Genomic DNA, 15,986 nt, shown 5'->3' on the forward strand with positions numbered 1-15,986 from the left:
TCCTGTAAACAAACGTTGGTTTTCACGAGACTCACCGGCGCATGTGCAACGCCGACCTCATACGTCATCCTCCTGGAGCTGCTTCCGTGTACAACTGTTGGTGCAAGCTAGATTAAAGTGATTATTACGTTTTGAACATGGATATTTTTCTTACAAAAAGGCATCGATTCACTACAGGAGGCCTTTGTTCACCCCCCAGAGCCATGTGAGGCACTTTTTTTTTTATGGATGGGCGCTTTTTATTTCACTAATTTTGGACTGAAGCACTGCAACACACGCTGACTGCAATGATAGAGCTTGGAATAGCCAGGACAATTTTTTATATAACTCCGACTGGATTCGTCTGAAAGAAGAAAGTCATATACACCTAGGATGCCTCGGGGGTGAGTGAAACACAGCCTAATTTTCATTTTTGGGTGAACTAGAAATCCTAGGGTCCTAGAAATGCGGTCCTGAAACTGCAGCCTCCAACAGGCTTATTGAAAATGCACATTCATTCTCTGCCAGCAGGAGGCGCTTTCGGAACGGCAGAAATATAACAGTTTTCCCGGTAACGGCAGAACACAAAGCCGCGCAGCACCAGACTTTGAAATGTGCAGTTCTCATATTCAATGAAATCATAGCCTTTTGAAGTTTAATCGTCAATATTAAGCCATATCACAATTCTGGTCTTTCCGCCCCCAAATTTAAGACCTCCTGAAATCATAATGAAGACTTTCTTGTACAATTTAAGACGTTTTATGGCCTTAAATTTGATCAATTTGACAACTAAATTTAAAACTTTTTAAGAACCCGTGGGAACCGTTCAGGGATTGCTTAGAGGGCGGCATAATTAAGTTTGAAACACTCCCAATGGTGCCTTAAAATGCTGCTCCATGTAAGCAGCTTACTAGTGTTTAAAATACAATATTTACAATACGTTGTCAAACTCTTACAAAACAGTCAAGTAACACATTAAGAGATTCAAAGCTGCCATTCCTTTAGTAAACACTCATGTCATCTGCCCTCAATATTGATAGTCCACATTACTCAGAAACTAAATATGAGCTCAAGACCACTGATAAGCAACTATTTTAAAGCAAACTTTCTTTAAAAGATGAGCTCTTCTGCAGAGGTACAGAAATACATCCTTGGTACAGATTGGTGAACCATTCACACGGGTCGAAGAAAACAAGCGAAGGAGTTTTGAATGAAAGCCCCTCCTTATCGGCGTGCTGTCAGTGACACGGTTTGAGCGGATGGGTCACCAGCTGTACTAAAGCCTGCTGTCTCAATGGAGTCATTCTGAGAGGTCAGCATGACATCACGGCCGCTGTCATTGGCTGGCAGCGGCTGAACGGCTGTACTGTCACCTGTGGTAATAATAATAATAATAATGAGTACTGCTTGGAGCTAGCCGGGCCAGAGAATGAGACAGATTCCCTTCCTTTCCGTGCCATTCTGTGTGAATGAAGAGCTAAAAACACACTGATAATACCAACTGTTATCCGAGCACGGCCTGAATATATCAGCAATGTCAAACAGCGAATAAAGTTTGATAAAAGACCTGACACACGTGATGATATAAAAGTGGTGCCAAGTCAAGTAATGTAGGAAGTTGACTAAGCACTGAATCATAGATGACTAAATAAAGGTAGTTTTAAAAAGTACCTTTTGAATCATTATTATTATCCTTTGAAACAATCGGTCAAGTGACGATCCAAGACATTGTTTAGTTTAATCTCCACAACTACTAACAAACATTTTCACATTTTTGTGAGTCTGGAACAGCAAAACATCTCTCAAAGGACTTAATTAGTTGCCAAGCATTAAATAAGACAAATGGACTTTGAACACGGAAACTAAAGACTGTCTGGCAACGTCAGCTGTTGTTTGCAGTCAGACTCAGCTTTGAAGAATTGTTTGGTTAGCAAATACACAAACTATAAAAAGCAGCTGGAAAGCTCTAGTTGTGTTTTTGTTCCATGAATGAATCAGTGACTCATATTTGAGACAAATTGGAGGAAGAAAGATTAATCAACTTTGCTGTCATTTTGGGGGAAACACAACATGATGCTTACAGTTGCAATGAAGCGGAAGTAGCGACAACAAATCGTTTCTTCTGTTTTAGGTTGTACATTTGAGTGTAATGGATTATCAGAAAAACAATGTAGGACGGGAATTGGTTCTATGAATTAGATGATTGGATGTTCAGATGTGGGCATTGCACTCAAAAGGTCGGAGGCAGGAATTTAGCGGACAAAATGATTGGTGAAGACCTGCTTACAGCAACAGAGATAAGTCTGTCGTTTTTAACGGAATGTCTAGTTATGACATTTTGATTTAGAATTATACAGTCAAATTTAAAAAGATAAAGAAAGAAAAATCCTACACATGAAAAAGTCACCTACAATAATATCCATAATAATATCCATTTGGAAAAATAGTTGAATTTTTATTCAATGCCGATTTGAGAAGACATATTTGCCCAAATATGCCAATTTCCATACTAAACAGTATACAAAAAGCAGTATATCAAACGCGTTTCATGTCCATTTATGAAGTAAAGTCGTGATGAAATGGAAGTAGCAACATACTTCCATCTTCTTTTTTTCCATATTGTGACGTACATCCAGGTGTAACAAATTACAAAAACAGAAAAATGAAGGGTAAGGACTTGGTTCTATGCATGGGTTGTTGATTGGATTTTGAGATGAGGCAGAGGAATGAGAGCTTGCAGGGGCGGAGTTTACATAGACCAAACGAACTGTTCACAATAACATGCATTTAGAAAACAGATAGGGTGAATTTTCATTTCATGCTGACCTTAAAGGGGTCATATGATGCGATTTCAATTTTTCCTTTCTCTTTGGAGTGTATGTGTCACTGAATCATTTCAATGAATGATTCAATGACTCGTTCATAAAAAGTGCAAGCATATTTGACGTTTAAGTGTCCAAATGTGCCTACTTCCATACTATAGCTACAGTATACAAAAAGCAGTATATCAAACGAGTATTACGTCCATTTATGCAGTATTCAAAAAACAGTAAGTGTAAAATATCCAGATGACCTAAACGAATTAATTAAATCTTTTAGTGAACACAACCAAAGACTTAAATTTAATACTGAACAAAGGATGTTGTTTTTTGAGATTGTAAATAAATAAATAAAAGATTTTTGGAATATGTTTTACACGAAAATACTACATTATTTGTACCGCTGTACACAGTTGCGTTGTAATTTTTTTATGAAATTTACTAGCTCAGTGAAAATTGCTTCTACATCAATTTTTTGTGTACGGTGTATTTTACAAATTATTAGAAGATAACAGTACAATAAAAAAAATCAAAGAGAGATGTGCTGCTTATCATAACGTCGTGACGTAATACCGTGGCATGAGACTCCACTTCAAAGCGCTCGAGTGTAACACGTCACGACAATCACAAGTTAATACATTGTGTGTATGGCATGTAAATCAAACACACATCTGCCGTTTACGTGGTTTTAAAAACAAGTACGAGCATGATCGGTTAGACTTTCACAATAACGGTTTATATTAAAACCTGTTTGTGAACCGCCGACGTCCTTCAGCCTGAAAACATCGCAAAATATTCGTGCCTAACAAGATTCGCCACAGACACTCTCTACGATGTAGCACTTAAAAACCAATCCTCAATTATGCACTGGCTCACTAGGCATTATCCGAGCAGCTTTCAAACACGGAACCCGTCCTTAAAAACCAGGAAAGTAAAAAAAAAAAAACAATGACCGTTTTCCCCATTATCGATGCATTTTAGGCAGCGTATAGCTACGTGAGCAGCATAGGATACAAATTAGTTCGCACATTTGTTCAATGCGTGTTGTAATCGCAACTATGCATACTCAACATCACGCGCTACAAAATTTAGTGTGCACTTCAATTTCGCCGTACTCTGATGTAGGCCGTACACATCAAACAACTGACTTCAAGAGGCTATCGTGCTAAAAACAAAACAGTAAGTTAAAAATCCGATAAATATGAATATATGAGAATACATTTACGGAAATGACAGTACAACGACAAAGAGCGACGCAGGAATGAGCACAGCTGCGCATAACGGTACTTACTGTTAGCAGTAGTGCGAAACACAAGGGTGCGAGCAGATGAGATGGATTTAGCAAAGGTGTAATCTCGCAGTTATTCAGGGCAATCTGTACAGTTTTGTGCGTTCTTCATAATCCAGTCTGTTTGCATAGTCTTCTTAAATCCCCGTAATAGAAACAGAAAAAACGCCAAGGGAAGTTTGGCATTAAAGTTGACGTTCAAACTCTTCCACTTTTTGGTGTTTTCCCCCCGCTTCGTTCACTGTTGGTTTTAGTCGTATACTTGTCACCGACAAGTCCCGACAAATAATGCACACAGCTCAGATTATCTATTTTTCAACACTTATCGCTTCACATGTCCGAGTTGAAAGGGTCTCTAGACGTACTTCTGCCGGCTGCTGTTGAGTGGCGAATCCAGTCAGGTGAATGAAAGACTGAAGACTGAAGAGGAGGGCCAAAAAACGAGGAGTGCCATACTAAACCTGAAGGGCGGGGCAGATGACGATCAACTGCATGCGAGTTATGACGTGTTAAGGATGACGAAATGTTTGAGGATGTAAACGACACCTGTAAAACGATAGGAGTACATACACGAGGCATGGAATATAGAGTAGAAGCTTAGTCTAATTTAAAACTAGGGCTGCACGATAAATCGCATGCGATATTTAACTCGCATCTTATCAGTAAAGCCGGTTCTGTAATCAGCGGTAAATCTCCATCACCTGCGGGCTTTCACATTGAGCAGCATTAACTACACAGAGCCTTTGTTCACTGACGAGCTGCGCAAAAAATCGCGCGAATATGAACGTGGTTTTGCTCAGCTTGTCAGTGAACAACGGTACTTACTGATAAGATGCGAGTTAAATATCGCATGCGATTTATCGTGCAGCCCTATTTAAAACGATACATTTGTTAGCCACCAACCAAAATAGAACCCAAGGCCTGCAGTTAATTCTAGTTCTGCTTTTTTAAAACATTAAAAGAACGTGTTTTCTTGTTAAATATAAAAAAAAATTTTTTTAGATACATTTGTCTGTTGTGAATTTTTAAATCCAGAAGTGCACATCACATTCAAATAACCATTGTCTTCATTGTGCATGTCTCTGATTAATAAAACAGAAAACTTAGTTTAGTACAACTTTAAATAGTTAAAATTTGCAGAATATAATGCAATGGAAATCAAAGAAGTTTTAAACACTAATTAAGTAATTTGTTATGCATCAAAGTTCATACAGCTACTATAAATATGCAGAACTGTTTATAGGCAGCCTTTGTAAAAGACAATGGTATGTAGACAAGCATACACGAGCATGTTATTTAAAAAAAAAAAAATTATAATAAAATTTTAAAACTAATAATAAAATATCACAAGTACACACAAATTTATTCCTGTAATCTCACACAGATATACAAAGAAATATTGTTTAAAATTTTATTCAAATTTTTTTTTGTAATTGACAGGTTGTGAAACAACAGTTGATGAAAATAAATAGAATAATAATAATGATTGTTCATTAATGGTAAATCTATAAATAAAATATCTAAAAATACACGGATTCATCGGAACATGTGCCAATGATCCTCTATCTTCATAAATAATTTAAAAAATGCCCTCCATCAAGAAATTGATAAATTAATTGCAAAAAAAGATAGAAATCACTTTCCCTAAATAATAATAATAATATCCCAAATGTTTAAATCTTGACCTTCATTTTAAAAGCATGATATATATACAATGAAATACATTTTTAAATGTTTTTAACTTTCATGAATCTTCTCGAATCATCCACAATTTAAAAAATAAAAACTAACAAACCTAAAAATAAATAATATATGACCAGCATCCCATACCACAGGTCATTCGTTTCCTTAAGTATTGAAGATGAAGAACTATGTATAACTGGACTCAGATTAGAGACCAAGAGCAAATCCTTCAAAACTCCCAAAAGGACATTCTTTCTCTATCTACCATATACCACCCATGATTCTTTGCTCTGATCACATTGACCCAGTCCCACCCTCCCAACCGTTTCGATATGTCTACACATGGTCCCCTCACATTTCTATATACATATTTTACATTGCTGCAGAAAGACTTTAATAGTTCATAGTTCCTTTGAACCCAGAAGCGAAACTCGTGTTGTACTGACATATTTGCATTGGTCCCATTTGTGTGTGTGTGCAGGGCGTAGATGTGTGGGCCGAGGGCAGAAAGGTCACGACCCACAAGCAGAAGAGTAAGTGGCATTGCGTTGCTGATTGGTCCTATATTGTATACAGTTAAGGTAGCAAATCATTCTATTTAACCTGCACTTCTTGCAATAAGTCTGTCTTTGTGATTAAATGTATATTTTTGTTTAAATAATCTCGGTAGGTTTTATACTGTAGTTTTGTGAAAGTTGTTGGTCCCGTAATTTGCAGAGGAGGAAAAGAGACTTGTAATTGACTCCGATAGTCCTCTCCTTTCTTCCCTGTGAGAGAAAGAAAATGAAAACAGCAGTTAAGATCAAGACAAAAAACACTCCTACTTATTTCAACACTATTGTGCATTTGGGAAGGTTATCTAAGGCTACGTCCACATTAATCTGGATAAATCTGAAAACGCTTCTTTTTCTCTCTGTTTTAACTAAAAATCTGAATTTTCTTGCATCTGAAAATATCACAAATTCCCATTTGTGTCCAGCAAAAAAACAGCTGTTTGAAGGCGCTCCCAGAAGTATATAAATTTGAAAACACAGTTTTTTTAATTGTAGTGTGGACTGTGATAACGGAGCTACGTTTAGTCATGTGACACATATTGTACCCATATATATCTATGGTTGTACCAACATTGATGTGCCTTCTATTCAATTGAATAATGTTGTTAAAGATAAATGTTACTATGTACAATCTTCATATTACATTCCTGCAAAGATAACAGTTTGAGTGTGACCTGGACGCACTAGTGAGAGGTGGGATATTTGCTAATAAATTGATAGTGCCAGAATAACTTGATTACGTCTGGTCTCTCAGTGAGCGTTTATGAGGTTTTATGTAAGCACAGCAAGGCAATTTAAGCGTTTTCAGGTGAGCAACTTTTGGAAAACGCTTAAAAATGCTAGTGTGGATGAAGAAAAATGCTAATATGGACGTAGCCTAATGCTTACCATTCTATACTTCCATGCAACCTACATTGTGAATCAGTGAATGGGGTTTTATGCAAGAGTGTGTTTCTCTGTTAGTGATCATTTAAAGTGGGGAAACATTTCTGGCAGGCAAACAAATTTCCAACATGCACCATAGGAATTCTGGGCTGTATTGTGTTCAGACGTTGTCTTAACTGCGTCTTTTTTGAGTGCTCAGACGAATGACTATGAATATAAACTATAAATAGGTTTTCCTAAAATAACCCAGAATTCCTACAGGGGAATGCTGTTCTTTGGTCGGCACAATGCGTCACTTGTTTGACCATAACAACCACAAAGTGTCACCTCAAACCTCAGCGTGAGAGGTTTGAGAGATATAATGAATGAAGTTCCCTACCTCTCGTTCGCTCTCACGCTCAAACGCACGAATCGCTCGTATCATTCACGCAAGCACGTACACAAGCTCACTTGTTGGCACGAAACAGCATATCCACTAGCACAAATGCTCTCGGAATCAAATACAACCACACTGAGACCCCCCCCCCACCCCCCTCAGTAACTATAACACCACCAGACTACATATGGGAGTATTTTGTATAAGAAATAGAGTCATGACCAAACAAAACACAGAGGAGACTGATCAAAAACAAAATCCACCCAAAAGCAGCACATTGAGCTGGTTGATTAGAGTTCAATAGGATCAATTTAGGTTGAGTAACTCCATTAGCTACTGGAGTTACTTTAGGAGTAAATCACAGATAAGTGTCAGTTATTGATCAGTATTTATAAAACAAAAAGAGAGAGTCACAACGCACCAAACACAGTCAATAGTCACCACGGTAACCCGCCATGCACTCTCAGCATGGAGGATACATGACAAAGGGCCAAAAAACAAAACTGCTAATGGCAACCATCACAGGCAGGAATATCTCCACAGTAATCAACACAGGCCAATCAACTTACAAACCAACGCTGTGGGAGGAAGGGGGAGCTTTATTGGTTGCTAGGCCACCGTAGCCATAGCGACGTGGTCTCCGCACGAGTTATGATTGGACAGGGCAGCCTTGGTGTGGATGAGGTTGTGTTTGTTTGTTTGATTGTTGTTGTTGTTTTTTTTTTGTGAACAATGACACAGCACAAAAACAATAAATGAAAAGTAAAAATTAATGAGTGCTTTTGTTTTTTCTTTTTCGACTATGTTTTTAAGATCTAATGCTGATGAGTTATGCTTTAGGTTACAGTATTTAATAATAAATCATTAGGTCAGTAGTAACAATTTTAATCAGTCAAAACAGGCTAGACTGGTTAGTTTAGAACTGCTCACAAAGCATAATACTGAGAGATCTAATGAAGAGGCACTTGTTTTCTTCACCTGTTCGGTTCAGTATGGGCGGTTGGCGTCTTTAGGCCTCTTCAGCTGAACTTTAAGCCTCTTCATGCCGATCTGAAAGCCGTTCATGGACTGGATGGCAGCCTGAGCGCTCGCTGGGTTGTCGAAGCTTACGAAACCTGCGACATGAAGGGCGTGACCAGAAACAAGAAAGAAACAGAAGATGTAAATGCTGTGGAGGAAGTGCTTCGGTGAATGAGTCACTGATGATTCCCTTGTCATTCAACAGCATTTTAACGGTAACCTTCTTATAACTATGGAGAGATTTAACAGACTAAATAAATAATTAAAGGTGGCATACATATTTTTTCTTGCCCTCAAGACTTTGATACATTTCATTTCAAAGCATATTTCATGTCATTGTTAATTTCAAGGCATTTATCATGTCGTATTTCATACAAGTTTTCATGTACATTTTCCTGTCATTTCATGCCCAATTGATTAATTTGATGTATTTATTTTATTATTATGGTGTATTTCATTTCACATTTCATTACGTTTTTCATTTTAAGGTGTATTTCACATCCTTTTTCATGTTACATGAAAAAATTATTTATTTATGCTTACATTTAATTCTATTTCAGATAGTATTTCACATCATGTTATATTATAAAAATAATTATATGTATTTCACACCTTATTTATGCCTACATTTCACTGTACTTCATTTAAAGCAATATTCCATTACGTATTGAAGAATTTCATTATATATATATATATATATTTATTTCATTTAGTCTGTATACATAAAGCATCTAAATCGCTTTTTGGAAATCACTTACCAAAGCATTTGCTCTGGTTGGTGGCGCGGTCAACAAACACCTTGGCTGAAATGACGTTACCGAAGGGCAGAAACATCTGCAGCATCTCAGAGTCGGTGAACTCCTGAGGCAGATGATAAATAAATATATTGCAGCCTTCTGGGCCTGGAGGGAGTAAGAGGAGAGAAGATATGAGACATTGGCAAGAGCGAAATACATGAAATACATCAGACCACACTGTTACACATGTTTCAGTCTAATTCTTCAATCATAAAAAGGAAGTAACCATTTTGATCCCTGAATGAAAGATGGTGCTTTGAATATTTTCGTGGCACAGCATGAGATTTAGGAGAACAACGATTGAGAAATATGTTCAATTATAGTCTAGGACAGGGGTAGGCAAGTTCGGTCCTAGAGAGCGGCAGTCCTGCAGAGTTCAGCTTCAACCCTAATCAAACACACCTGAACAAGCTAATCAATGTCTTCAGGATTACTAAGGCTATAGGCAGGTGAGTTTTTTTTTCAGGGTTGGAGCTGAACTCTGCAGGACTGCGGCTCTCTAGGACCGAACTTGCCTACCCCTGGTCTAGGAAATCATCAAAACAGGATATCAGTGGTTATAGTAGCCAGTTAGACAGGAAATGACATCATTACCTTCTCGTTGTTGCAGCTGCTGCGGCTGCTGGGCAACCAAAGTGGGCTGATGTGGAAATGGTTGACCAACCAATCCATAAGCAGCAGGATATGTAGCTGTGGGTGGAGTAATGAAGTTAAACATGAGATCAGGTTCAAATGCATTTGCCAGCCTTGCTGTAAAAGTAGCCAAAACCAACTCAGCTAGTGACCAGCTTCAATAAGCAGCTAAAAAGTCTTTGATTAAACTTCATGAAGCTTGATTAATTTCTGTGAATCAGTTCTTTCGAGTGAACCATGCCAATGAATTCAGTGATTCATTTACGTCATTATCATTCATTGAAAGCCACATGTAGCAGTTTACAGTGTTTAAAATGTTTTATTAAAAATGTACAGGGTTAAATACTTATTTTATGAATGCTTACTGTTAGATTGGTGTATATAAATAAAAACATGCACATGAATAAATATCTATTGTTTGTGTTCATTTAGTAAAAACAAGAAAAATGTGGAAAACAATGTTTGTTATTTGAACTAGATTAGATTGTATTTTATTTCTTGCTTCAGAAATTGTAACTGGCCTGTTTGTAAAAAGCTGTGATTTTATTTTATTTCATTTTTTGAAAAAGGGAGTACTAGACTCCACATTCTTCAGTGTCAACAAAATTCAAGTTGCATTTCAGGAGTTCAGAAGCCTCACCCGTGTAGTGTTGCATGCCTGTATACGCCTGCTGGAGAGGATCCAATGCAGGACTCTGAGCTGAAGGAGAGATACATGAAAACAAACAGAAGAAAAGTAGAGATGAGACAATTAGTAATGAATCGAGAGAAGCAGAAATTGTGATCATGACTATAATATGATTTCTCGTGCAGCCCTACAATATAGTATTAAAATGAATAAAGACTGGAGGAACTATCCTCACCCTGATATGGATGGACACCATTAGTGTAGAGGGTTTCAGAGGCAGACTGGCCATTGGGTGGTGCGGGGACTTGAGGGTAACTGTTGAGTGCGATTGGTGGAGGCAAAGCAGGCAAAGGTGTGGCAGCAATGGCTGGAGGAGTGCTCGTACCTACAGCAGAATGACCCATTACAAATACTTGATTAAATCCAACAAGTCTTGGAATTGGAATATTTCTACAGACCAAATTGCTTTTGTAGAAGACTGATATTTACCTGAGGAGGGCGTGATTGAGGTGATGGGTGTGGCTATGATGCTGCTGGGATTGAGAGCAGCCAACTGCTGCATCTGCACCGCGGCAATCGTCGCCACAGGAGACAGATATGCGGACTGAGCCACCAAGGCCTGCTGTTGGACGAGCTGAATGGGACAAAAAAAAGGCGTGAATCCAAAGCTTTGTACAAAAGGACTATGACACATAAAATTCTGAGCAGATTTGGACTAAATTCAAGTCCTGTGCAGGGGTTGTACTGGGGTTATTAGGTCAATGCCATTTCAATAACAACTTCCCGTGTGCAGAACGTAAAGTAATTATGGAAGTATTTCTGGTACCAAACCTAATGCAACTTCCAGTTATTGCTATAATCCTAATTCAATTTCATCCCAATCTATTTTCTGTGAACTAAATCCTGGTACATACATTGGCCCATAAAATATTTGGAAACATAAGCCACTCCTAAGTATGAAAGTCATTGCATTAGAAACCAAAATATGAAACCAATTAGAAATTAGTTTAAAGACAGACAATGTTCAAAATTGTTTGCTGGATTTAAATGATTAAATATACTGTTCAAAATAAAGTCCAAATTATTTAGTTCCTCAATGGACATATTATGTAATACACACTACTGTTCAAACGTTTGGGTGGTTTCAGTAAGGTTTTTAAAAATGTTTTTCAAATCTCTTAATCTCACCAAAGCTGCATTTATTTGACATAAAAAAACAGTAAATATTGTGAAATATTATTACAATTTCAAATTGTTGTGTATTTGAATAGATTTAAAAAATCGAATTTATCCCTGTGATGCAAAGCTGAATTTTCAGCATCATTACTCCAGTCTTCAGTGTCACACAATCCTTCAGAAATCATTCTAATATACTGATATGATGTTCAAGAAACATTTCTTATTACTATCAATGCTGAAACCAGTTATGCTGCTTAATATTGCTTTCTAGAAACTGAGAAACTTCTTTTTTCCAGGATTCTTTGATGAACACAAAGTTTATTTAATAGAAATGTTCAAGAAACATTTCTTATTACTATCAATGCTGAAACCAGTTATGCTGCTTAATATTGCTTTCTAGAAACTGAGAAACTTATTTTTTCCAGGATTCTTTGATGAACACAAAGTTTATTTAATAGAAATCTTTTCTAACAATGTACAAGTCTTTCCTGTCATAAAAGCATTAATTTATGCCCCCAAACTTTTGAACAGTAGACCAAGTATATTCCTGCACTGCATCTTGTGTACTGTTAGTGCTCACTGCTTGTGTGTAGGCGTTGTAGGCGCCCAGGTGTAGACTCATGGGACTAATGACACCCAGCTGGGAGGCCACCTGCTGCATACGCCTGATTCCTCTCTCCTTCTCTGTGTCTGCAAACTTCACCACCAGACTAGAAGATGCACCCTGAGGGGATAAAGAAAATCCTCATTCTCAAACAACATCAAATAAAAGTCTTGAGGTAAAATATGCAGTGGGTCATGTTAAAACAAAGCGCAAAGACTCTGTAGTGAGTGAGTATGAATATCTAAACAATGTGCTACTGTGTTGTGTTATGCCTGTAGGTGTGATTGTGGGCGGAATCCTGAATGTGACCATGAACGAAACACTAACCGGGAGAGTGCGGCTGCCGTGTAGAGCACTAATGGCCGCCTGCGCTTCTGCATTACTCTGATATTTTACAAATGCACAACCTGCAACACACAACACATTATTAGACAAAGCTGGAGCGATGTGGCAAATGCATTAGGCAGACATTTTATAGTCTAAAACAATGCATCATCAAGTGGGAGTATTTAAACATCCAATTAAACAAATACAATAAGCTGAGGTTGGTACAAATGCCCACATTATTTCCAAAAGCCTACATCTGAACATATGGGAGAGTAAAAGTGAAACAGTTAATGATTTACTACAGCAGGTGCATCTGTTCCATTCACACTCACACATAATTACCCAGAGCCCACACATCCATCGCTTTATAAATCACAGGCTGCGCCGAACGGACTATCATTCATTAGCTAACATACGTGTGCGTGAGCAAACACACTGCTGCAACCCTACTAGTGTTGTAATACTACAGTGCTGGTACAGATGTGCTTTATTGCCTGCAATCTTATTGAAAGAGCCTTCAGTCAAAGACAATTTACATCTATAATATGTGGTTAATTTGCCATCAGTGCTCAAAATGTGTGAAAAATGGTTCACTAAAAGAATATATTCAAGGCAACGTAATTGAACACTAACAGAAGTTACACTCAAACAATCTCTTCCAAAGAAATGCTAATAAAAGAGCAATAATAATAATAATAATAATAATTCCATTTTAATTATTGTTAAAAATGATTTTAACGATAATTAATAAAAATATCTGTGAAAAATAGGATCACTAAAATAAAAATAAAAAAATAGTGTAAGGGAATGTACTCGAACACACAGACAGAAGATCCACTTAAACCATCTCTTCCAAACAAGAAATGCTAATAAATAAATAACAAATATGTATAATTAAGAAGAAGAAAAATTGAATCAGTTATTATTAAATACTTATTAAATTATTAAATAAAATGACTGATTAACAATACAATAATTACTATTATTGTTATTAGTAGTAGTATTATATTAATATATATTATATAATGATAAACCATTTATTATTATTTTAATAATATTAATAACAATTATTATTTAAACAATAGTAAATAATTATGAATTAATTATTATTATAAATTATTAAGTAAAATACAATAATGATAATAATTATTGTTATTATTAGTAGTCGTATTATATTAGAATTTAAGCTCATGATACAACTGGTTAACCCTATTCTTTGCAGGGGAGCATGCAGTGCATGTATTTGAATGTGGTTTGCGCACCTTTGCTGGCTCCGTCAGGCCCTCGGAGTACCGTGCACTCCTCTATACTTCCAAAAGGCTCAAACATTTTTTTTACATCGGTGTCTGACAGCTGTTTCCCCAACATCCCCACAAACAGCTTCCTGTCTACAAACAGAAAGACTGATCATGATAAATGTACATATATTAGAGAAATGGCTGTGTGAGATCATGTATCATCCTTAAGTGGTAATAACCATCAAATCATCGCAGACAATATTTGTCACTCCGTGTTAGTGTAAGCTTCATAGTGTGATAACATTATTGGACACTAGATGGCCCTAGAGGACCGTCACTTGCAGCGCAACACAATAGCACAGCTCATGTTTTGTGTGTGTATTAATGCAGAATAAAGAAGAAAGAACCATTTGCATTGTATTTCGGATCGTGTTGCTGTTTTCATCCAATAAGAGATTATTAAATCAGTCTGTACTCATTCCACGCCCATTAAATGGGTTTAAAATGAATTCTTGAATTATTAATACATTTTGGTATTTGTAATACAAAATATGAAGTAAGTGTTTACTTTGAAGACAAAACTATCCCATAAGTGAGCAAAATGTGGCAAAACTGTTCTTTGAAGACATTCTCAAAGGTAAAAATTATTCATAAATCAAGTCTGTATAGATAGACAGACAGACCGCCAAGTGTGTGTGTGTATGTGTGTGTTATACCTCCTCTGCCCTCACTGTCTGCTGGCTTCACTTGAATGGGGCGGTTCATCTGAAACACAGAGCACATGATCACATGATCAACTGCACTTTATAATCCAGCTCTTTCACTTCCTCTTGTGCTTGTGTGTGCTTTTTTTGCAGAACATCATGAATGTATGTGCATGATGTAGATCTCATGACCTGCCCATCTGCCTCAATATTCCCGAGTTAAAAGCAAAATCTCCACACTGGCCCTGCATCTGTTGTGTTTCCATCCCTTTATCTCTGGTCTCTGCTCTCTCCACATAGCCTTTGTACTTGTTTGCCTCTATTTGAGGCCTAATCGCCATCTCTCTCTCGCCCACTTTTATCTCTCATCAAGAATCAGTTTTATGCTCTTTCTCTCTCCATCCAACCTAATCCTGCTCCACTCTCTCTTTCTTTCTCTCGGGCACCAGGAAAAGCACACACCCACGCGGGGTTGGGGAAGTGATGAGATTAAGCACGCTCGCTGGCTAATCTGGATTACAGACGCACGGCAGATTAAAATGGTGAGAGATTCTGGGTTTGTGAAACAGAAGAGAGAAAGAGGCACCAGGGGAAAGAGGGGAGGGATGGTGAGATGAGAGGGAAAAGAAACATGAAAATAGAAGAAGGGGAGAGAGAGAGGAAACGAGAATGGAAAGGGGGGGAAAAAATCAAGAAAAATTTGTATATATAACCAAGGTTAGGTGGGGGGAAAGCCATTTGATAGTATTTATAATAGTATTATATTAGGATACACATTAATATCTTAATATCTAATATCTTAATGTCTTAAAGGCACAATATGTAAGATTTTAGTAATAAAATATCCAAAAACCACTTGCACATTGTTATATATTTCATGCAGTTGTGCACTTACGTTATCCCAAAAGTTCCCAAGGATTTGTAAATCATTCATTGTCACTTATCAATTACGTATTATCTATCAGGTTTCATGCTATCGGTTTCCGCTTGTAGAAACTATGGCAACACACGTGGATAAAAAAGCTGCTGAAGTTAAACTAAATCCATTACGGCAGTCTCGAATAAAATGAAATTAAAAGTGTTGACTGCAGCATTAAATTTAGATCTGCTCAGTGTTGCACCATGAATCTTTTTCCGCGTTTTTACAGTGTTGCACCTTATAACCAATCACACACGAGTCTGTTGAGTTTATGAACGCAGCGGCCAATCAGAGGCGTTTAGATGAGTCATTGCTGAAACACCGGAGTTTTGTTCAGTGCGCGCGCTCGCTGA

At 37.3% G+C, this 15,986-nt stretch overlaps 2 protein-coding genes across 4 annotated transcripts in view; both read right to left on the reverse strand.

Moving 5' to 3' along the window:
* The window catches only part of LOC107678801 (ceramide synthase 2-like), a 16,908-nt gene extending 12,378 nt beyond the window's left edge, over positions 1–4,530 (reverse strand). Inside the window, exon 1 of the mRNA XM_016474208.1 lies at positions 4,090–4,530. The gene's annotated coding sequence lies outside the window, so the exon portion shown is untranslated. The remainder of the gene's footprint in view (positions 1–4,089) is intronic.
* Positions 4,531–5,724: 1,194 nt separating this feature from the next.
* The window catches only part of celf3a (cugbp, Elav-like family member 3a), a 68,284-nt gene continuing 58,022 nt past the window's right edge, over positions 5,725–15,986 (reverse strand). Inside the window, exons 6-17 of one of the 3 annotated variants that reach the window (XM_016474201.1) lie at positions 14,727–14,775; positions 14,035–14,160; positions 12,773–12,852; positions 12,422–12,565; positions 11,152–11,296; positions 10,898–11,074; positions 10,675–10,734; positions 9,996–10,091; positions 9,363–9,506; positions 8,563–8,699; positions 8,154–8,253; positions 5,725–6,536 (exon numbers count right to left, since the gene is read on the reverse strand). In XM_016474201.1, the coding sequence (XP_016329687.1) occupies positions 8,572–8,699; positions 9,363–9,506; positions 9,996–10,091; positions 10,675–10,734; positions 10,898–11,074; positions 11,152–11,296; positions 12,422–12,565; positions 12,773–12,852; positions 14,035–14,160; positions 14,727–14,775 (1,149 nt within the window). In that variant the 3' untranslated portion in view covers positions 5,725–6,536; positions 8,154–8,253; positions 8,563–8,571. The remainder of the gene's footprint in view (positions 6,537–8,153; positions 8,254–8,562; positions 8,700–9,362; positions 9,507–9,995; positions 10,092–10,674; positions 10,735–10,897; positions 11,075–11,151; positions 11,297–12,421; positions 12,566–12,772; positions 12,853–14,034; positions 14,161–14,726; positions 14,776–15,986) is intronic. The other 2 variants (XM_016474200.1, XM_016474202.1) reach the window with 2 other exon arrangements.

The sequence above is a fragment of the Sinocyclocheilus anshuiensis genome, unplaced genomic scaffold (assembly GCF_001515605.1).
Source record: "Sinocyclocheilus anshuiensis isolate Anshui unplaced genomic scaffold, SAMN03320099.WGS_v1.1 scaffold1960, whole genome shotgun sequence".
In the NCBI taxonomy this organism is placed as follows: Eukaryota; Metazoa; Chordata; class Actinopteri; order Cypriniformes; family Cyprinidae; genus Sinocyclocheilus; species Sinocyclocheilus anshuiensis.